Source organism: Medicago sativa, chromosome 8 (assembly GCF_051527215.1).
Source record: "Medicago sativa cultivar Bolivia chromosome 8, Bolivia_mono, whole genome shotgun sequence".
Lineage (NCBI taxonomy): Eukaryota > Viridiplantae > Streptophyta > Magnoliopsida > Fabales > Fabaceae > Medicago > Medicago sativa.
Window position 1 is genome coordinate 69,053,696 of NC_140756.1, and position 23,518 is coordinate 69,077,213.

A 23,518-nucleotide genomic window follows, 5' to 3' on the forward strand; every position below is an offset into this window, starting at 1 on the left:
ATTAATCAAAACATAATGCAACAACTTAATTCAACAACACATAACTAACACGGAATTAAAACAACATAAAACACGCAATTAATTAAAACATTGCACATTATCACGGATCATCTAAACTAACTTCTTCCTCTGGTCCCTCCAGCAGAGCCCTGATCTCTTCGTAGTTCCTGGGACTGTGCAAACTTTTCAGAATTTGTTCAGCAAATCTAACCAACGAAGCGTCCAACTAGATCGGTCCTCTAGTACTGTGCTGACCAAAGACAGAGAACATGGTTCTCACGTCGTCGTCGTTTGTGAGTTTCATCCGGCTGAAGCAAAGAGATTTGGCTAAGTCGGACGATGGACATCGATATTCAACACCGACCACCCTCCTCGTGTCTTTGCGGTTGGGTTGACGATTCATTTGTTCTAGCTCATCCTTCAGCCCGGAGAGGGTGACATCGTTGCGAATCCTAAACAAATGGGGTGGTGTTCCACCGTTGTAGTAGACTGCCGCTAGCTTGGACTTCGGATCAAAGCCAGGGAATTCCATGATTTTTTTCTGGTGTAGTTTACTTGTAATGAAAACAGGGACCCCTATTTATAGCGGTATTTAGGCGTTGTGGAACACAAAAATTGTCGGTGCAATGTGGGCCACACAGAAGAATCCAATGCTGAAGCAATCCGGATTCTAAAATCCGAACCAACTCTCACCATACACAAAGTCCCAAGTTTCCCTTTGGTACACCCCATTATCGTATTTTTCCGGAATACGTAATCCGGAATCCATGTGTAATCCGGATTATATATTCCTGACTGCACCAGAAGTTTTGGTCGGTGGTGTGCACCACAAAGAAAACGTTTTCAAAGGTTGGTCAAATCAAAAAACACGTTTTTACCCTATAAATAGGTCATTTCCTCACAATTTCTCACACCCTCTTCTTTCTCCTCTTTCTCCTCGCTCCATTTCTACAACAATGTGTTTCCATCGTTGGCCTTTCATAGAAAGAGGCCTGTTTGGAAATCCATCAAGGGTCGTATGATCGGTCAATAGGGAAGGGGTCAGTCTGGGTGTGAGGTTGGTCTGTCTGGGCGTAAGTATGACCATCATGGTCTCTTGCTCCCTAGAGGCCCCTGTGCCCCCTCTGTCTCCCCACCAACAGTGAAGCTACTGCTATGTCCTATCTGCAGGAGCCACTGGTATAGCTTACCCCCCCTCCCTTAGAAATAGTTTTAGGTTCTTATGTAATGTATTATTCAAATATCAATAAAATGAGTTGTTTTTATCTTTTGGTCTTTTTATTTCTGTTTTATTCAAATATCAATATTTTTCTTGTTATTCCTCTCTGTGTTCTTCCTCTCTAAATTTTTTCTGATTGTTCCTCATGTGGTCCGTAATGAAGATGGCTGGGATGATTGTAGGTGAAAATGGTCAATGCATTTCCATTAAAGAAATGCACGGTGAATTTTCAGAGACGGCTCTATGACATAGCTTCCCCTTTTCTTGTATTTTTTCTAATATGGATTTCCCAACGTCAAAAAAAAAATAATTGCTTCAATTCATTTTAGCATTTTAACAAAGGAACAATAAAACATTAGTATTTTTTACGACAAGAGCCGGAGTTAGAGCGGCAATGGGGTGGGGTGGTGGTGGAAAGCGGCGCAACAGGTGTAAACGTGTACAATTAATTGAATGGAACCTTTTTGTTTAATTTTTAATTTTTTAATAATAATATTAAAAAGTTAATCTGAGCCATTGATAAGTTTTTTTCCACGTGGCAATAAGTTTTTTTTCACATGGCAATTAGATATGAATGGAAATTGAGATTGCCATTTTCTCTCTAGATGGAGAGAATCTGGACTTACTTTCTACAGAGTCAAGATCTCTTGCCATGTTCTCGATCTTTGACCATGTATTTCAAAATTCAAGAAATATTGTGGGGAGGGGCAAAATTCACTGTTGGAATAGTCCCTAAAATCACATTTAGGTGGGTAGCTTTTTGTCCAACAATTCCTTCCTAATAAGTTCACTACTGTTTGGTACAAAGGTTTATAGCCTTCAGAATCAGGTTCAGGACAAAGATCCAATTCATGTTTTTTGATAGCTCATCCTATTTTTCTGTCATTGCCATCATTCTACATTCATTGGCTGCTTAAATCAATTCTTTTTCACCCGCATGAAATGCAGCCATCGGTAGGAAAATATTGAAGTTAATATAACCAATCAGCAATAGTTGATAAACTTTTCTACTTTTTTTTTCTACTTATATTTTATTTGCTCTAGAGATTACAATTTTCAACACCTTTTCAACACCTCAAAACTAAGAGAACCCACAGTTCCAAAGAATATAGTTAGCATTGCATAATTTACATCCACAATTATATCAACAATTCACAACTCTCAATGGCTTCAGGAATAATGAATTGCTTCTGAATGGTAAAAAAATGCTTTTTATGTGGACCTTATGAATAACAAGACGGTCAAAATTAAATGTCAGTGGCAAACTGGTCCATCAAGATCCCAGCCACACCTTTTACTTTTGACAGCGAACCTTTATCAATGAAGAGGTTTCATTCTTGAAGCAAATGTTTCAGCAACCAGCAGTGGGAATGCTATCGTTGCATCACAATGTACCTGGTTTAGTGAAATAAAAGGACATAGTTTTAAGGGATATAGTACGGCAAAAGTTTCGAGTATTCTGTAAAGAAAACAAGTAGCGAAAGTATATAGGATGTACCTTAACAGTTTTCGCAGATCCTCGTATTTTCCCCCATGAAACAGCCTCATCTGGATGAGCTCCAGAATCACTTCCATCAAATTCTTGTGCAGTATTAATAAAAACTGCATAGTCTGCACCATTACGCATCATGTTGGCGTTGCAAATGTGATGTTTCGGAAGGCCACCTCCTAAAATAATCATGCCTGTCTTCATAGGATCTGCATGTACAGCTTCACCATTCATGGCCCTTATATCTGTTGCATTGCCAATTATTTTAGTTATGATTCCAATTGTTTCAAAATCATCCATGCAGTAAAGAGTAAAAAGAATGGAGTAAAAACCTTGCACTATGTCCACATTAAGACCAGTGTTGTCAGGACTGCCAGTGTTGTGGAAGGAATGAAAGTACAGCATGTCACCCAATGAGCCATCGGTTAATCCTGGACAATAAACTGGAATATTGTTCTGCAAAACACCAAAATATATCAATAATATTATACTATGTGCAACTTTCTGACACTGAAGTTACTGAGTAAATAAGAAAATAGATACAAATAACCATGTCGCATTTTGTATGTAACACGATGCAGTACTTCAAGGAAACTAACAGTATAACGATGCAAAAAGAAACTAGATTCAAGATTTGAATCAGTAATGAAGTAGAGATAATGTATTTTGCTGAAAATCTAAACTTGATATCATTCTTGCCTTGTATGCCCAGTAAAGGTATGAGCTTTCATTGTTAATTTCTTTTCCCAAACGAGCTATTAACTTGGATGGTGTCCACTGCACCTTCTGTCAAAAAAGGAAGATGAAGAAGTGATGATAAAAATGTTTCAAGTGAAAACTAAAAAAGAACCTCCTTCGTCAGAGGTAAAATATAATCTCCTTCATCAGATATTCTTTATCCAGCAGAATAGATGTATTCTAAAAAAATTAGCATGACCACTAAATGTGACTCCAGGCATTGACAAAAACTAAAGTAATTAAAATCAACTGGCAAAAAATGCCAAAATTGTTACGTCGGACGCCATGGCTGGGGTTCGAACCCCAGTTCCTCCACTTGTGTATGTGAGTTTCCAATAGCTATTGTCATTTCGTCTATCTACTAAAAAACCAATAATCAAACCAGACATTGAACCGGTGTATTCTCCAGTCAGGGTTTAATGGTCAGACCGGAGTTGGACCGGTAGTAATTAAACATAATATTTTTTTATTAATTTTTAATTATACCAAAAAATACAAATATTAAACTAAAAATTTAATATTTATAACATTAAACCCAAAATTATAATTTTTAATTTCTATTTCCAATGAAAGGAGCGAAATGATTATTTTTAATTCTAATTCAATATGTATTCTATTCTTCATTTCTGTTAAAGGGCAAAGCAAAATTTATTACTGAAATATGGATGCACATAGGGTCGAATAAAGTCAAAGTCCATCACAAATACATAATATCCCAAGGCAATACAATCACATGGCCCAGTTGAACCAGCACCAGAACAATCAAACGTAATATCTAAGCCAATTATTAGAAACATGCCTCAACAAGAACATAATGTATAAAACACTATTAGCTCCCTACCAATATATATCAGGTGTAAACTATTCCTTAACAACCATGCACCAATTATATCAAAACAAATGCCAACTACATTATACAAATACCTCTCTTCTGCATCATCATTTTTCAGATAATAATCCCCCCAACTGCTACCTACACACCATACATTCCTACTAGTATCATCGGAATCAATTTTAGTATCACTCATTCCTACTATTGCCACTCAAAACATGCTTATTAAGATTATTTTACTCAACCTTTCTCCGTCAGTATTTCCATTCCTACAGATGTATTATTAGATCTACTTCTTGAAGTACAACATTGTATAAAAGAGAGAACTGGTAGATGACTTTCTACTATACTTCTTAAAGTTCCACGTTGCTTAAAGGAGATAACTAGTTGAAGACTTTCTATTATAAATTCAGATTTTCAAGGTGAGTGATACAAAAGAAAGGTTTAAAATCCGTGGCAGACCGTTTCTTTTTTTACAATTTTTAAAAGAAAAGCATAAAAAAGGTCTCCGATTTAGATTACCTTGACAAAAACTGAACTGCATAAGTTTTGTAATGCGGGAAAAGTACAAAATAAAATAAAATACCTCATGAGTTTGTTCCTTCAACATTTGATTAAAAATAGGAATAATCCAGTCCTGGAATTTGCAATAATTGTCATTAGGGACCAATAAATTACCGATTCGATTCAATCCTTTTGAGCGAAGATAAGCTCCAGGCAAAGAGAAATCTCCTTTATACGTTGGTGCAAGGCACTTTATAAGATCTTCTTCAATACCACCTGTAGTTGTAACAATAACATGAACCTGTAGTACCATGTCATTAACAATATTAAAAAACCATTTGGTTTAGCAAGTTTTCATTTCAATAAGTATAAGAAGCTATATCAGAGCTTTATTAAAGCCACCAGGATCTTTGAATATATATCTAATCAAAGGAAATTTTCTCTACTATATTTATTTATTGATTAATTGCCAATGAGGAAGTCATTGTCTTTGCTTACATTATAACACCTAAACTAACAGTCTATGGCCTTTCATAATAACTTCTAGCTTATGGAAAATTAATTAATAACAAGTTTTTTACTTACAAAAAAAAAAAACAAAAACAAAAACATAGTACTCACCATGTGATGCTGACAAAGGAAGCGAATAACATCTCTAACACCAGAAGAGATAAGATTAGAAGTAAAACCCAGAAACACTTTACACGTAGCCGATTTCCGATCACTACAATCGTCAGTAATGGGTTCATCAATCAACCTCCAATCAAGCTAATTCAACCCATGTTCCAAAGACAAAAACTTTATAAGCAAAAAAGTTAAAAAAACAAAGAGACGGGTTGGTTGATTTGATAGATAGTATAAAATTAATAGAAAGTAAGTACCATTTGATTAACAACTTGAATGGCTTCACCGAGGTTGGATGCTTGAAAACCAGTAGTGAGCATGGATTTGAGAAGCTGTTGATAATCAACGCCGCGGTTGAAATCATAACCCTCAATTTGAAGACACTTTCCGGCGAGGCTTTCGGATTCTTTGAAGACTGTGGAGTGAACTGATGACATGACTACTGCATCATTATCTTCTTCCTTTTTTTCACGGTCGACAAAAGCAGAGTCGGCAGAAGAAGACGACATTATTCTATTCTACTCCTAAGTTTCGATTCGACCTAGGTTGAAAACAAAACACGTGTTAAACAATAATCCTTTACTCTATTCATAGGCCAGATAGATAGATGTATTTTTTTTATGAAATTTTGATTTAGATTAAAATTAAAAATATAAATGTTTGTTGATTTCAAGTTATAACAAACTAAAATAATCACACTATAAAAAAAAAACTAAAATAATCATGATTATAATGATACCAACAATATAACAAAAAAATATAATCTAAATTCTTTTTTTTTAATGACACCAACAACAATCTTTATTGTAGAAAAAGTTGTTTAATGGTTTTTTTAATGACACCAACAAAAATCTTTATTATAGAAAAAATTGTTTAAGTTTTTTTTTTAATGACACCAACAACAATCTTTATTATAGAAAAAGTTGTTTAAGGGTATAATTGAGATAATAAAAAAGTATGTATAAATATGCTCATATAGTTTGTTACACTTTTTAAACAATAAAAAAAAAACAGACATATAATTTTAGAAGGTTAATACACACACCTTAATTTTAGGTGTGCATGACCATCATACACATTTTGTTTTGGACATAAAATGTCCTTTTCTCTTTCTTTAATTAAGATCAAATGCCATGAGAGAATGAGAAAATTGGAATTTATGTTTTTTATAACAACTAGTATAGTGACCCGTGCCAAGCACGGGAAATAAAATACTTTTTTGATCAAATGTATAGATTTTATATTATGTTATCTTAAAATTATAAATGTGGTTATAATTTAAATTTGATATGGAAAAAAAATATCATCTTAATGTTGTTAATTTTGTATATATTTTGAAATATCTAAACATTGCACATAACGATTAAAGTATTTGGATTTATACTTATACTAATTATTTGTAATATAAGATGTACTCATTGTTAAACTTAGCATATGTAATATTTATGCAAAAATACGCCGACGTACTGTATATTATTATTTGTTGACATAATATATTTTATTAATCATAAAAACTAAAAAGATTATATTTTTTTTTATATAATAGTCAGTGTCAGATGTATACCCATAGCATGTGAATGCAAACGTTAAATTTTTTATGGGTGTGTCTAAATATAGTTTGGGCTACAGAAACGTCGATTGTTATTTGTTTTTATTTTTTACAAAACCAATGGTCTAATGTAAATTTGTATTTTGGGGTAACAATGATGTAAAAAAAAAGTTCTGCGTACTGTTATACCTGAAAAGTGCATCAATTAAAAGTCAATGGCAGGAGGATCTGCTTATATAGAAATTGCATGTCCTGTAATGACCAATACGTAGACATGGCAACGGGGAAGACCGGGGGCGGGTTTGAGAATCCCTGTCCCCGCCCCCGCTTCCATGCACCCGTACCCGCCCCCGCCTCCGTCCCCAAACCATATCAGGGGTAAAAATTGAACACCCAACCCCGCCCTCAACTCCCGGCTCCGCCCCCACCCCCACCCGCGAAAACTTTATTTTTTATAAAATATTTAAAAAATGCATATTTTTCATTTTTTCATAGCAACAAAAACACAATAAATATATTAATAATTATTTATCTAATAAACTTTTTTCAAAAGTGCAAAATAATTATAATAAATATGTTTCTAAAGAGTAATATTATATTAAAATAGGTTGCTACTTATGGAAATAAGATTATAAAATTTAAGAAAGAAAGTTTTAAAAAACGGGTGCGAGGCGGGGGTGGGTGCGGGGCGGGAGTAAGCATACCCCGCACCCGCCCCCGTACTAAAACTCCAAATTTCCCCCACACCCGTACCCGCACCCGGTTAAATCGGCTTTTCCCCGTTAAATTTGGGACGGGGGCGGGGTTTGTTGCCATGTCTACCAATACGCCTTACAAAGAAATTAAAAAAGAAAAACGACTTCCAAACAATACGTAACTTTAGTTTTTTAAATTATAGCAACAACAATTCTAAAACATAGCCAATGATCATACTTTTTGAAAAACTTCACGATACACAACATTTTTGGTTTCCTTGCAAACATTATTATCTTCATCCAAGATAAGCAGCTTCAAACCTTTTCTAGAAGTAACTCGAGAGACAACGACATGGAGTTGTCCATGCGTGAACACAGGCTTAGGAAGATAAACTCCCACTCGAGATAAAGATTGACCCTGACTTTTATTTATTGTCATCGCAAAACAAAGCGTCAATGAAAATTGCATGCGTCTGAATTTGAAGGGTAGTTCTGGATCACTCAGAATAAGATTCATCCTGAGAATGAATACCCTGGTACCTGCCCTTTCTCCTGTATTTACAGTAGCAACTACCGTGCTCTTCCCTAGATGTGTAACTGTCAGCCTCATACCATTACACAATCCATTGGCCTGATCGATGTTTCTCATCAGCATAGCCGGACATCCCACCCTTAGTTTCAACCGGTGATTTGGAATTCCAGAGCTCTTAATACCATTAAGAAATTCTGTTGTGAAATACTCGCTTTGGACATCATAATTTTCACACGATCGACAAACAGAATCAGAGCTTAAATACTCTTTCTCTTCACTTGGAATCAGCGACATCATATATTCGTTAACATGCTCAACTGAATCAATCGTTGGTGCAAGTATTCCCCTTTCTTGGAAAAATAACTGGTCACCAATGTTATCATTCAAATCAAGATACACAAAGTTTATAATTGACATCAACAGATTTGTTGTGTCTGATATGAGCAAATATTCAGGAATTTCTACCTTCATTTCACCATTCTCATCCGAAGCGTCATTGTCGTCTCCAGTTGAGAGTATCCACTTGCCAAAATTAGGAATTTCTTCCTGCTCTGCATGCTCTGCAGGTACCAAAGATGCACCCAATCTCATATTAACAGTAAGCCTCAACAAATTACAATAAGCCCATATCTTCGATGAATTGATTGAGGCATCAACAATATCCTGCCTCGTTCCTTTTCGGACAACAAACAATATCTGCCTGAAATCACCACCTAAAACTACTGTCATTCCACCAAAAGGTCTAAACTCGTTTAGGGGATCATTCTTGGACATCACACATTGATCGGTCAACTGCCTCAAAGCACCATCGGTGCATCATTGGAGTCTCATCCCACATTATCAACTTTGCAGCGCACACCAAGTCGGCCCTAGGACTATCCTTTTCCATCGTAAGCGATGATGCCTCATTAATCTCAATAGCGACTGTCAGCGTCGAGTGCGCGGTTCTTCCACCTGGTAATAGAAAAGCCGCTATACCGCTGGATGCAACATTCAATACAATTAACCCCTTCGATCTAACAGCATCTGACAATGTTTTCCATATAAAGGTTTTTCCAGTACCACCGTAACCATATAAGAAAAAGAAACCACCGTCGTCAGAACCAACGGACTCCATGATCTTGTCATGCACACATCTTTGTTCATCAGTCAACATCAACGTGTGTCTTATCCAGTTTATCTTTGTTGTCATTTAGCTCATCAACGATAAGCTTGTTTGTGAAAGTTGGCATGTCTGCTGCATTTGGCCTGGGCATAGATTTGAAGTCAATAAGAGACCGTCCGTTTTCCTGAAGCAGCATTTCAATTTCAATCAAACACAGCTTCTTCAAGTCATTGTCACTGATACGCAGATCTGCATATTAAATGTAAAGTCTCGAAATTAATATTAACACCTTTGCATGCATATGTGTGCACATTGAAGAGAAAGATAAAATATTAGCTTTATATGAGAATTCTTTATATTTAAACATATCAGCTTAAAAAATGTAGAAAATGCTGAATGGTATCGTAGAGTTAGTAACTCTTGGTTTGTTCTTTACTATAATTGCCTCGTCCATGTCATTTGCACCCTGATGCTAAACTCGTCATCCCAGAATTCCAAGCAGTATTTGACTTGTGTTGCTTCAAAAACAACAACAAAGGAGTACACAAAGAGAAGTGCAGTGGAGACAACACTAACAAAGCATATCTCAGTGGAGACATGTTTTTACTTTGAAGTTTTATGTTACCTCTTAATGCATTTTAAGTGCAGCTTTTCCTTTTAAAGTTGCATAATGACACACCATTTGTTCTAATTCTCATCAATGACAATTGCAACATGTTCTGGCCTTAAAAAAAACTATCATTATGTCTTGAAACATGTCTATTTTCACTTCTGTCTTTGTCATAAAAACTAAAAATGATAGTAAGAGAATATATGCAATGCAACGGAAAAAATGATATTAAACTTACGACTCAATTCTTAATCGAAAAAAGCTTCTTTCAACTTAACTCAAACAAAAAAAATAAGCTTATTTGTAAAGGATTTCCCAAGCCATTATCTAATTAACGCGAAAATAAATAGATATAGAAAATGCTACAAAAAGATGTCATGAATGCTCACTAATCTAGATAACGTGAAAAATTAATCAATTAAAGAACAGTTTTGTGGCGTTGATAGTAGGTCATGCATTAACCTTATGTTGTTTGCATTATTTGTGGGTGTGTTAGTGTCAGTTCTGCGCTGCTATTATGTGATGTAGCCGCTGGCTGGGAGGCTTTTGTGTGTGCATAATTGATGTTGCGTCCGCTTGGCTTTTCTGTTTTTTAGTTGCTGGTATTTCAGCCTGTTGTAGTGCAGCTTTGCTGCTGTGCAGCTGCGATTTTTTAGAGGATCTTTGTGGGCATTAGGTTGTGAGACATGGGTACTCTCGTGTAGGCAGCACCACAGTTTGTCGTGGTACTTTGCTGGGTTTGGTCTTTGATTAAGGCAACCTAGTGTACACCTCGGCCTCATGATTATTGCACCCGACCCTTGTATATGAATTTACCATCCGCATATATCTCCCTTAGATCATACCCCTATTCAAGCCTTCAAAACACTCCCTACATTCACATTTAGGTTCCCTCGTAGAAAAATATTTTCTCCTAGTGGTATATTTAGAATTAAGCCTCCTAAATCATCCCAAAATCTACTTTTAAAGTTTTTTTTTAACCCTGCCCACGGTGCATAAGCACTAATGATATTAAAGATGTATTGCTCCACTATAACTTTTAGGAATATGATATGATCTTCTATCCTTTTCACATCTATAATATCCTTCTTTCATTCCTCATCAACAATAATGTCTACCCTATTTGTCGGTCTAACTTATAACACTAAAGACGTATTGTTACACTATAAATTGTATAACTATGATATGATGTCCTATCCTCTTTACATATACAACATCCTTCTTTGATTCCGTATTCACTATGATGTCTACCACATTTCTCGTTCTAACTTTATTAGTGTACCAATTCTAAAACCTTGAACTATCTAATTCTTTCGCCCTTTCATCCACCCACTTAATTTCATGATATTAAAGATGTATTGTTCCACTACACTTTTTAGGAATATGATCTCCTATCCTTTTCACATCTATAATATCCTTCTTTCATTCCTCACCAACAATAGTGTCTACCCTATTTGTCTGTCTAACTTGTAACACTAAAGACGTACTGTTACACTATAAATTGTATAGATATGATATGATGTCCTATCCTTTTTACATATACAATATCCTTCTTTGATTTTGTATTCATTACAATGTCTACCTCATTTCTCGATCTAACTTTGTTAGTGTACCAATTCTTAAACCTTGAACTATCTAATTTTTTCGCCCTTTAATCCAACCACTTATTTTCCTATATGCACGTACAATAATCTTCCTTCTAGTCATAGCACCAACTATTTCAATATATTTTTCTATAAGAGTGTCTATATTCCATGTTCCAAAACTGATCATACTCTCTTGTACTAACTTCTTTATCCACACATCATTTTTAGAAGTCCATATTACACCTCAAAATGAATGTGATACAAATAACATACATTTTGCCCAAACCATGGGTCGTTTATGCGTATGATGGTTTACCGAAAATTATCATTGATAGTTGAAAGACCAATTTTAAAAGGCTATATTGTGGTAGCAAAATATTTGCATTGATTTTGCTAGGCTGTATTTTTTATTCATTGTTTGAAAAATGGAATATGTTATTTAGTATATCAATAATATTAATGGGATTTATACCGTCTTCAATAATTTTTATTTTTAAACCAAAAGTGGGCAATTAGAGTATCACCTCACCAAAATATATTAAATAAAAAATATATACAATAGAAAAAGAGGAGAGACCAAACCAAAACTCTCAGAAATTTAAGAATCTAAAGTTTGATAAATCAAACTTGTTTCCAACAGAATACTCACTAATTTGGGCAGAGATGCTATTGCAGTTAGTATAATCATTAAGAGTCAGACCTAAATTTGCTAAAGCATATAAGCAAAAATTTAATTCTCTATAAATATAAGAAAATATAACTTTCATAAGCATATATGTTCCAAATTTGTTAAACACTCATACAAACTTCTATAAGTAGCTAGCATTTCTCTTTATGTTCCAAATTTGTTAAACACTCATACAAACTTCTATAAGTAGCTAGCATTTCTCTTTATATATGTTTATATTTGGGTTTCTTAATTAAGATTTCTTTTGTCAAAAAAAATTAAGATTTCTAAAACTTTTTTATATATACATTCAAAAAAAACTTTTTTATATATGTTTAAAATTATATTTGTATAAAATTTGTTAAACACTCGTACGAACTTCTTATCGAAGTCAAATATCTCAAAATTCAATAATTTTTTATATACACTTAAAATTATGTTTGTATAAAATTTATTTAATAAAACACTGATAAAAATGTCTCAAGTAAGTCGAATATCTGTAATGATTAAAACCAGTTTATATCTGATTAATGCATTAAAATCACGTGATTCTCCTTTATTTCTCCATTAAATATCTAAGGTATTTTATTAATGATATTAAATCGATTTAAAAAAAATTAAATCATTTAAATAATGTGATTCTCATTACCTGTATAGGAGTAAAGTAGTCATTAAGGAGAATATCTTCATTAATATTAAAATGTGATAATGATTTAGAAATTTTTTAAAATGTGATTCTCATTAACGAAATATATATATATATATATATATATATATATATATATATATATATATATATATATATATATATATAAACAACCCTCTCATTAAGGAGAATATCTTCATTAATATTAAAATGTGATTAATGATTTAGAAATTTTTTATTACATTAATATCATTTGTTTTTTTTATGGTCCTTTTGAATATTTGTATTTCTTCATCAGTTTGAAAACAAATCTTTATTGTTTGATGGTGAACAACGAAGACCATATATAGAACTTGAGATTCTTTTTTTTTTTTTTTTGATATCAGAACTTGAGATTCTTAAAATGCTTTTCCAAAGAATAAATATTTACACCAAAAACACAACACGATAAGAAAGTGGTACACACCATATTATTGTAGCCAATATACATATGATTTACTAATAAATCCTTGAATGTCTACACATGACAATTGTCCACAAGTTCATTATGAATATTTCTAAAAAAAAATAATCATTATAAGCAGTGGTAGATGTGAATCCTTTAGTTATTTTCGTTTTTTTATTAAAAAAATTGATAAAATTTGTCATTTATTATTCTTAATGATTGTCGAAAAATAATAATTATTCTTGCTTTTTTTTAGGCATTTTATACTTACTTGTATAAAACTTATAAATATTACCATGTATTGGACCATGTGAGATTGAATCCGTAATCCTTATCTGTAAATGATAAAAAGCGAATTACTCCTTTGATATTATACCAAAAATATAATATCTATTGAGTATATGTGTCTGCAATTAAATGCTCAAAAGATCTACTCATAGCAATTATGTTTTGTCTTAAGCCAATAGCTTCTTTTGTTTAATGAGTCAATTGATTTCTGAAATTATTGTGAGACCATTATTGGTTAAATTTTACTTAGACTCAGGTCAAACTCCATACTATCATAGACCTTCCATAGAAACTGGAGGGTCAGCACAAAAAATCATTATCATTCAAAATTATTATTTGAGAGTTTAGATTATCGGAAATTAAGAAAGTAACTTTTTTTTTACATATATTACTTCAAAAAACCTTTTTTACATATATATAATTTGTTTTTTTTATCATGATGGCCTACTATATTTATCTCTTTTTTTTTAGGGATATTATATTCATCTTTTTAGGTGTTAATATTTATCTGTATATTTAATTTTAGCAACATTGTTGTGGTAAAGGGATGAAGATAATAGGAAAAAAAAAGTCATATATATGATACAACACTCATCAAAGAAATTAAATCAATAAAAAAGGATAGTGTCCACTCTAATTTCCTAATTACACAAAGAAAGTTAACAACAACTATCTATAATATTCAATATGATTTTAATCAGTATTAAAATCATAACATAGTCGGTGAGCAAAAGAAACATTGCTATTTGAAATGTAAAATATGATCAACAATACAAATCATAGCTCTAAAATTAAGTGCATGAATAGTTTTAAAAAAAAGTAGTCATCGTGTGCATCATATTTCATCAAATTCGTTCTTCGAGATCCACATTTTGAACACCTAAAGAGAAGGTGAAATAGGTTTCCATATGCTGAATTTCCATATGTTCAGCTGAAAGAAAGAAAATTAGAGTGAAATAAGTTTAATTGTTGTACCCGTGGAAAATATAAAAAATAGAATCAATTTTTGGAGACAGATCTATGAAAATAAGAAAAAAATCATTACATTGAAAGATGGATTTCGAAAACTATTTTAAAATTCTTGTATGAAATTAGAGATGATCTGAAAAATGGTGTGGAAAACATGAGTTTCAAAATCAATATTTATAGCCAAAAAACACCAAATAACCACAAAAATTATTCCATTGATTAATGGATGCAATAATTGGGAATAAATTATACATTAATTTTTGAAACAAACTCATACACATACTCATGATATATTAGTCTTTTAATTTGAAATAATCAAAGTCACAATTTTTTTTATTATAACAATATATTGATTGCGAAAAACGAAAAACATATAATAAAGATTTTTTATTTACGTATCGTTTTTTTAACCCTGTGTCGATCTAGATTTAATCTTATAATTTAAATGTGTTAAAAAATCAAATGAATAATTATTTAATTAAATATGTACAATTTTTTTTTTGAGGAATGCACAATTATTTTTTATAAAGCGCATATTTTTTTTCCACAGAGTACACAATAAAAACAAATTACTTTTTTATAAAAATATATAAATACTTGTAAAAACAAAGTAGAGTCTTGGAATAACGTATGTTCCATGATTTATGTTTTTTTTTTTGAGAGAGTGATTTATGCTTTTTTGTTAAGACTTTTTTTACTATAGCCATATTTACGGTTGTTTTTTTAACTAAAATTGAAATCAATCTTTATGCAATTAATTATCATCAAAGTCTTAATCAATTATTATTAACGCCCAGAAAATGTCATTTTTTTTTTAAAATTTAAATGTGTATAAAATATAAATTTCTAATATCAAAATAAAAACATTATTTTTTCATACTAAACACTTTTTTTAAAAAAAAAATTCTTGGAAAATATAATAGAGTGGGGATATTTTTTTTTTAAGAATAAAAATAGAAGCTTAAATACTCCTCCAAAATTTTCGGTTCATTAGAGTAATTTCATATGTAAATTTTCGGCTATCATTCTGGTACATTAAATACTCCTCCGAATTTTAGCAAATAACATTTTGATGTGTATATGAAATAAAATATTAAATGCACCTTTCAATATAAGGTTGTCACGTGTACTATCAAAGTAAAACGTGTAAATTGAAATTCTTATGAATGAAAATAAAAACTAATATAAAATAATAAAAAAATAATGATTTGAAAAATCAAATTATATTTGAACCGTGTTAATAACAAAATGTAGAGATACACATATGTAATATTTTTTTGCATTATTCCTGCGATATTTTTTTTAATAGAAGAGATACACATTGATTGAATGATGTTGGGAATTTTTTTAATAACATTGCCAATTTTTTGATATAATCTCGTTTGGCCATTGTGATTTTAGAGGAAAGGTGTTGAAATAATTTTTTTTATCTATTAAGCAATTCCGATTTTTTTTCTTGGTTTAAGGCTTATTTTTTTTAGAGCAGGTCCACTAAATAGAATCAACTGAAATCATATTTTTGATATTCTCTAATGATACGTTTTCAATTCAAATTAAATACCTCCAATTCCAATCTTTTTCTGTCCTAAAATAAAGTATCCGATTTTCTTTTTCTTTCATAAAACAAATATTGAACAATTGAACGAAATTCATTAAAAAAAAATTGGTGAAATCTGTTCAACGGTTTTTGCGATTTTAGAGGAAAGGTCTTGAAATATTATTTTTTTAGCTATTAAGCAATTCCTAATTTTTTTTTTTGGTTTAAGGCTTACTTTATTTTTTTAGGGAAGGTTCAACGTTTATTTTAGCAAGACCATTAAATAGAATCAATTTATATTATTGCCAAAAAATAGAGGAATCAATTTACGTTAAAAAAAAAAGAGGAACCAATTTAATAGCATTTAATATTTTTCTTTTTGTATTTCAACCAAAATTAAATTACATGATTCTACCAAAAATAGAAATATCTAATAAGAAAAACATTACGTCCCCTTTTTTTTGATAAAAGTGTAACTCTTTAAAATAATTTAATTAGATTTAATTATTTTTCTTTTGTATTTGTATTTCTAAAATACGAAACGTTTAGCAGAAAGAAAAAACATTTAATTATTTTTACAAATATAAAGCATACGTTTTCACAAAATAAATCAACAATAATTTGAAATTCGTATTTTTTGAATGAATAGGAAATGTTTGATTTGAAATTTTTGAATGAATAGGAAATGTTTGATTTGAAATTTGAAGCATATTAGAATTTGAAATTGTAAAACTTCCTTTTATACATAAACAATAAATACAAATTTGTGAGGATGAATGTGGTGAGAGTATTTTGTGAGGATGAATGTGGTGAGAGTATTTGAAAAAAGAATAGGATGAGAGTGCCACGTGTCATAAGAATAGGAGGAGAAAAAACATTTCCATAAAGGGCTATGGAATCGGCCGTAAATTTATATTATATAGATGTTACGTTATAAAAAAAAAATCGATCAATCAATGAAAAGAAGAACAATGCTTTAGTTGGAGCACAAAAGTACCCAGAAGGAGCAAACAAAAGTAGAACACAGGTAGTGGACAAAGGGAAGCATCGGAAACTTATTTATATATAGGAACATTCCTCTTTTGCTTGATTATGACCTTCAGTTGAAAAATTAAAATTTATAATAATATTAAATGTCATTTATGACTAAATCAATAATAAGAAAATTGAAAAATTAAAATTTAAAATTAACATCAAATTTCATTTAAAATTCCCCTTATGCTTACGTTATATATTTTTTTTTATATAAGAGAGATAAACATTTTAAGGAGAAATCAGTTTTACATAATTTTGGTATTGAAAAAATGATGTAATATTAGTTTTATTATAATTGATTATAATTGATACGTTACTTCACAAAATTGATTGCAAAAATGTTATTTCTTTTTTTGGTTACAGCAAAAATGTTCTTCCAATATTTCATTTTACAAATTTTCCAAAGATAGAGGAAATATTCAAATCATTAAAAATGTAAAAAAAAAAAAATGAGGTAATCAAGCTGCTTGAAAAAAATTATGAAAGAAGCATTAACTGCAGATTAGACTATATCAGTGCCCCATATACTTTTGAATAGAGGGGGTTTCATTTATTTATATTGCTAGAATTAAAGATTTATGGATACGTTGATAAAAAAAAAAAGATTGATGGATACGAAAAGCAATATTTAAGGAAGAGTTTTGAATTGCACCAAGGAATATCGAAAATGGTGTGAGAAATGTTGAAAGTAAAAACAATGTAACAAAAGTACAATCAAATCCATAAATTCGTGTAGACCCAAAATTTATGAAGACCCAACATTCGATGTAATTACATTAATCAGAAAGAAAAAAAAATCAATTATCATTTTTTCAGAATTGAAAAAAAAAAAGAAAAGAAATAATATGGTCCTAATAATTAACATATTCATCATCATAAAGGACTACCATTTTTATCTTGCTAACTTGTGACCTTAAAGCACATGTTAAGGAAGTCAGAAGTAGAATTATTATCTCAAAGCCATACATGCAATTTGAGACATATCATTTACATCCATGGTTCATGGTTTAGTTTTAATTGTCTCGAGTCATACCATTTTGCAGTTATTATGAATTCAAATTCAAATCTGAATAATAATGTATAGAATAATTATAAAATATTCAATTTATTCACTTTAATTTGACAGATTTTTGGTTTGTATAAATTATGAGTGTTCTTAATATACAGCGTGTTTAGTAAAATGGGTTATAGTTGATAAATCGTTCAAGCGAGGTCACCGGTATATACCTATATACTTTCTCCATCCTTTTTGAAAATTTTCTTATATTAAGGACCGGAGTATTAGGTAATGAATCTTGCATTATTTTTGTTAAAAAAAATTAAAAAATATGCGGAATGTTTTATAAAAATAAAACGCACCTAGTTTATTGCAAATGAACTTATAATTATATTTAGGGTCAAAAGATTATCCAAGTAGGACTTATAATTAAAGAGGGATGAAGTATCGCCCAAACATTGAATCATATAATATCTTAACTAAAATTCGTTTAATATGTTTAAATACATATGAATATGAATGGATTATATGTTAAAATAAGATCCTTATCATTTAAATTAGTTCGTCATATGTTATACATATCATTAAATGACCTAAATAAAAAAAATAAAATGAAAATTAATATTATTAAAATGTTTGCAAAATACTTGTCAATCACTTTATAATTACAACCGATCCAGGTTGAAATTAATATGAAAATGAAAAAAAGAAAAACTTGTGAGACTTGTTCGATTGAGTTTGTATTTGTGCTTTATTGTTAAAACAACCCGAGATTTGCATCACCACCAACGTTCCTCCCAAATAAATTAAAACCTATCAATAGGCACGATCAATCACCTTGATTCCCTCACATGATTAATTTTAGAAATTAAACCTTTTTATGAACTGGGAGCAAGAAAAACAATAAAAGAATAAGAAGGAAAAAAAACAATTTAACAAACCAAGAAAATATTGGTTTAGTGCTGTCTCTCAAATTTGTGTTGTATTTCAAAAGTGGTGTGAAAAGTATGAGTCTCAAGAGGATTATTTATAGCAAAAGAAATCAAATAATCATGACATAATTAATTCTGATTGGTAGAAAATTAAAACAAATGACAAATAATTTGATTTGATTGGTTGAAATAACAAACAATGATGTTAATATAAAATGACCGAGCAAACTAATGGGTATGATTATAGGCTAATTAACAATATTGATTATCATTTAAATCTTAGAATGATATATAACTATTTCTGTCCAAAAAAAAAACTATTTATAGGAATTTACAAATTAGGTGACCGAAATTAATGGAATTTTAAAACATTTTGTTTTGTTCAAGCAAAAGTTTATGGACCAATTTTGATGTACGGTTCATTATAAAATGATTGTTTAATTCTTTTTAAAGAAAAACTTTTTTTTTGTATTAAACCTCATATCCGGTTCGTAGGATAATAAAATGACCTAGTAATTCATAGTTCGGCTAGTTGGTAAGTAAAGCTTAACAAAAAAAAAAATTTAGAAAGACACATAATTGCATTGAATATTGATCATGATATGGTGTATTAAATCAAAAAAAAATTAAATTAAATACTCCTTATAATTTTAGCATATTACATTTTGGAGTGTATAAGAAATATGAAATAATAAAACATTAAATGCATTAAATAACAATAATCCTTAATCTTTAATAAAAATCATTAAATGAACCTTTCACTAATAGGATGCCACGTGTACTTTTAAAAAAAAATAGCGCAAATATATATAATAGAGATAAACTTATTGAGAGAAAGAGAAACTAACTTTTTGAAGAGAGAAATTAATGGTTGTGGAGTGTGGACCCGTGTGGGAAAGAAATTAAAGGAATTATGTCCCACGAATCTATGGGGTTTTTTGAGAGAAGAAGACATGAAGATTGAGGTTTTAAAAACATAATTTGAGTTTTAAATATTTGATTTTATGTGTTTTTAATTTTTCTAGTGAAGATGATGAAGAATATGAGGGAGGGAGGAAGATGAACCATTTTTGTTGAATTTAAAATTTTTGGTTTTTTAATTTTACGTGACTAAAATAACTTAAATGTTTAATCTATTACAAACCTCAAATTTAAATGACTTATGTGTGATCAAAATAACCTAAAACCAATCTATTAAAAACCTCAAACTTAATTTTTTATTTATTTATGTTTTTTGACCAAGAAAGACCCCCGGTGTTTGAGAAAGGGTGGCCACTTGTTGGGCCACTTGGGAGATTTCGGTCTCAAGCATTTTAGAGGGAGTAGCAATAGAATCAACTTTGGTATTGAGTTTGGAAAGGGAATCTTTCAGAAATCCGGTTTGGTTTTTGAGCTCTTGAAGCTATTTAGATTGGTTTGCAATAGTATTTTCCATTAAAATTTCCAAATTTGATTTCTGAGCGACTCTTAGGTTGATTGCATAGCCAGATGGTGCTACTTGTCCATAGGGATTTTGAGGGTTTTTTATAAAAGTTTTGGTTTTGCCTCATCCCTTGGTTGTATTGAGCATAGTTCATTTGCTCAATACCATTAATAGTACTACCTAGTTGACAATCAACACCAATATGACCAGATATGCCACAAATTTCACAAGAAGGAGATGCAGAAGCAGAAGTGATAGCACTAACATTTAGTTTTTCAAATTTTTGGGTTAGTGCATCAATCTTAGCAGCAAGATGATCATAGTTAGAGACTTCGTACATACCTGCCTCCTTTTTGGAGGGTGAAGGATTGGTGATGGCTCTCTCATCGGTCCATTTGTAGTGATTTTGAGCCATGTGTTCAATCAAGGCATATGCTTCTGTGTAATTCTTGTTCATTAAAGCTCCACCTGCAGCTGCATCAACAGATATCTTAGTGGTATAAGATAAGCCATTATAAAAAGTGTGGACTATGAGCCACTTCTCTATACCATGGTGGGGACAAAGTCTAAGCATTTCCTTGAAACACTCCCACGCATTATAAAGAGATTCCCCATCTTTTTGATTGAACTGTGTGATTTGGTCTCTTAGTTTAACAGTTTTAGAGGGGGGAAAGAACCGGGCAAGCAATGCTTGCCTCATTTGATCCCATGAAGTGATGGAACCGATTTCAAGGGAATGGAACCAAGCGCTAGCTCTATCCCTTAAGGAAAAGGGAAAGAGATGAAGTCTTACGGCTTCTTGGTTCTCTTTTATGGTTCCGCTGATTCTTAGAAAAATAGAGATGTGTAGATTGGGATCTGATGACATGCTGTCATTACGTAATTTTTAGGACTTATTTTGACATTTTAATAGAGTTCTAAGCAACATTAAGTGTCCAGGAGCAGTTAAAAGCATCAAATTTGGAAGAACTGGAATGAAGCCATCGTACTGCGATTTTGGAATCGCAATGCGATTTCTTGAAGTCAGAGAGCATGTTTTTGAAGGTGCTGGATCGCAATACGATCCAGACAATCGTGATACGATTTCAAGAAGGACTTTAAAGGAAATTAGGGTTTAAAGTACCAATCGTGGTACGATTTGTGCCATCGTGGTACGATTGTGGGCGATCCAGATTTGCCTATTTAAGCTGAAGTCAGTCTCAAACAAAAGGGATTACGATTTTGGAGAGCTAAAGTGCGATTTTAACACCCAGAAGGCTGCAGCGGAGAGGATTTCATCATCTCTAACCCAGTTTATGTATGTTTTAATTCTTTCATTGATTATGCTATTTGTAAACTCAATTATGAGTAGCTAAATCTCTTAGAGATTAGGTCAGAGATGAATCTATGTAACCCTAATTGACCATATGTTGCTGTGAAACTCTATTGTTTATTAATGAATTTCTAGTCTTTATTCAATTCAATTGTTCTTAATGCTTTTTATATCCTGATCAAATATAAACATGATTTTGTGAGATCGAATGACTACTGACCATAGCTTTCGACTTAGACCTAATTGAATTGTTCTAATAAACATGGTTAGTCTAGGAATAGATAATCGTTTGTTAGTGATATTAGGTTAACGTTCATAAAACCTTCAAGGATTATTAGACCACCTAAGGAATTAGGGGCTGTAGTTTAAGAAGAGGGTCCTAACTCAAGGGATTGATTAGGGCTAATTTGTTAACTATCGTGAAACTAGAAAATCATTAGTAATAATAGGTGAGTAACCAATTAGGGGAAACATAGAGGATTCGAAGACCTGATCTCATCTCTCTCCATATTTTCTTAATCAAATCTTATTCTTTTATTTGATTTCTTAAAATCAAACCAAATCTACTGCCTAGTGGCAAAAAAAATAAACTTTTATACATCCTAATTTTATAACGCAATTGAATTATTGAAGTTAAAAACAGTCCTCGTGGGATCGATATTTTTACTACTTCGATAGTATTTGGTGCACTTGCCAGAGATCTATCAAGTTTTTGGCGCCGTTGCCGGGGACTGTTGATTTATTTCAATAAGGCAATTACGTTATAATTTAGGATTTCTGCAATTTAATTTTCTGTTTTTAATTTTATTTTTCTGTTTAGTATTCATTTGATTACTTTGCATTGTGCAGTGCTACTAAGGTATTTTGCTGTTTATGCGAGGTAAAGTGAGCGCCGACGATCTCGAATTTAATCCAGAAATTGAAAAGACTGCTAGAGCACTCCGGAAAGCTGTCCGGTTGCAAAGGTTAGCTCATTCCGTTCCACCGGGTGTTCGAGAACAAACACCGGAGCCACTCTCAACTGAATCTGAAACATCTGCTTCTCCTAAATCTGTTATCATGGGAGAACCTGCACCAAGACCTAAGCTAGGAGACTACGGGTTAGCTACTCATCGCGGTCAACTGACCCACACTTTTCAACCGGCTAACCCCGTTGCTTTCGACATCAAGACAACTGTCCTCAACGGTTTGAGGGACAAGAAATTCGATGGGACTGAAGCTATGAGTCCTCATGAACACTTGAGCCGCTTTGCTGAAACTTGTGAATTTTGTGTGCAACCAGCCACCGTGACTGAAGCACAAAAGAAACTAAGGCTATTTCTTTTCACCTTGACGGGAAAAGCAAAAGATTGGTTGCTAACAATTCCAAACGGGACTCTCCAAACATGGGAAGAGTTAGAGCTGAAGTTCTTGGAGAAATAATTCCCTATGTCTAAATATTGGGAAAAGAAGATGGAGATCTCTAACTTCAAGCAAGGAGAAGGTGAATCATTGTATGATGCTTGGGAGCGATTCAATTTGCTTCTGAAGAGATGCCCTAATCATGAGTTCACCGAGAAGCAATACCTCCAAATCTTCACTGAGGGGGTGACACCAAACACAAGAATGTTCTTAGATGCTTCCGCGGGAGGTAGTCTCAAAAGCAAAACTGATCATGAAGTTCAAGCTTTAATTGAAAACATGGCTGGCAATGAGTATCGTGATCAAGCTAAGAAGAAAGAAAGAGGAGTGTTTGGGGTAAGTGAGCAAACTGCTATCCTTGCTAACCAAGCAGCTATGAACAA

General features: G+C 31.9%; 2 protein-coding genes, 2 non-coding genes and 1 pseudogene across 4 annotated transcripts; 1 reads left to right on the plus strand and 4 right to left on the minus strand.

Moving 5' to 3' along the window:
• Positions 1 to 226: 226 nt before the first annotated feature.
• Positions 227 to 532, minus strand: LOC146900936 (uncharacterized). Its single transcript, XM_085736992.1, has one exon. It carries the CDS (start codon positions 530 to 532, stop codon positions 227 to 229), a length of 306 nt encoding a protein of 101 aa, XP_085593118.1.
• A 1,645-nt stretch (positions 533 to 2,177) lies between these two features.
• On the minus strand, positions 2,178 to 5,961 carry LOC146900937 (deoxyhypusine synthase-like). The gene is made up of 7 exons (XM_085732277.1): positions 5,664 to 5,961; positions 5,404 to 5,550; positions 4,865 to 5,083; positions 3,408 to 3,494; positions 3,041 to 3,164; positions 2,718 to 2,953; positions 2,178 to 2,614 (listed from the first exon to the last, which is right to left on the minus strand). The coding sequence occupies exons 1-7, from the start codon at positions 5,913 to 5,915 to the stop codon at positions 2,537 to 2,539; spliced, it is 1,143 nt and encodes a 380-aa protein (XP_085588403.1). The 5' UTR covers positions 5,916 to 5,961; the 3' UTR covers positions 2,178 to 2,536.
• A 1,824-nt stretch (positions 5,962 to 7,785) lies between these two features.
• On the minus strand, positions 7,786 to 11,772 carry LOC146900938 (uncharacterized; annotated as a pseudogene).
• A 9,195-nt stretch (positions 11,773 to 20,967) lies between these two features.
• Positions 20,968 to 21,074, plus strand: LOC146900939 (small nucleolar RNA R71). Its single transcript, XR_015024336.1, has one exon. It is a non-coding gene; the product is annotated as a small nucleolar RNA R71 (small nucleolar RNA).
• Positions 21,075 to 23,178: 2,104 nt separating this feature from the next.
• On the minus strand, positions 23,179 to 23,284 carry LOC146900940 (small nucleolar RNA R71). Its single transcript, XR_015024424.1, has one exon. It is a non-coding gene; the product is annotated as a small nucleolar RNA R71 (small nucleolar RNA).
• Between the last annotated feature and the right edge of the window lie 234 nt (positions 23,285 to 23,518).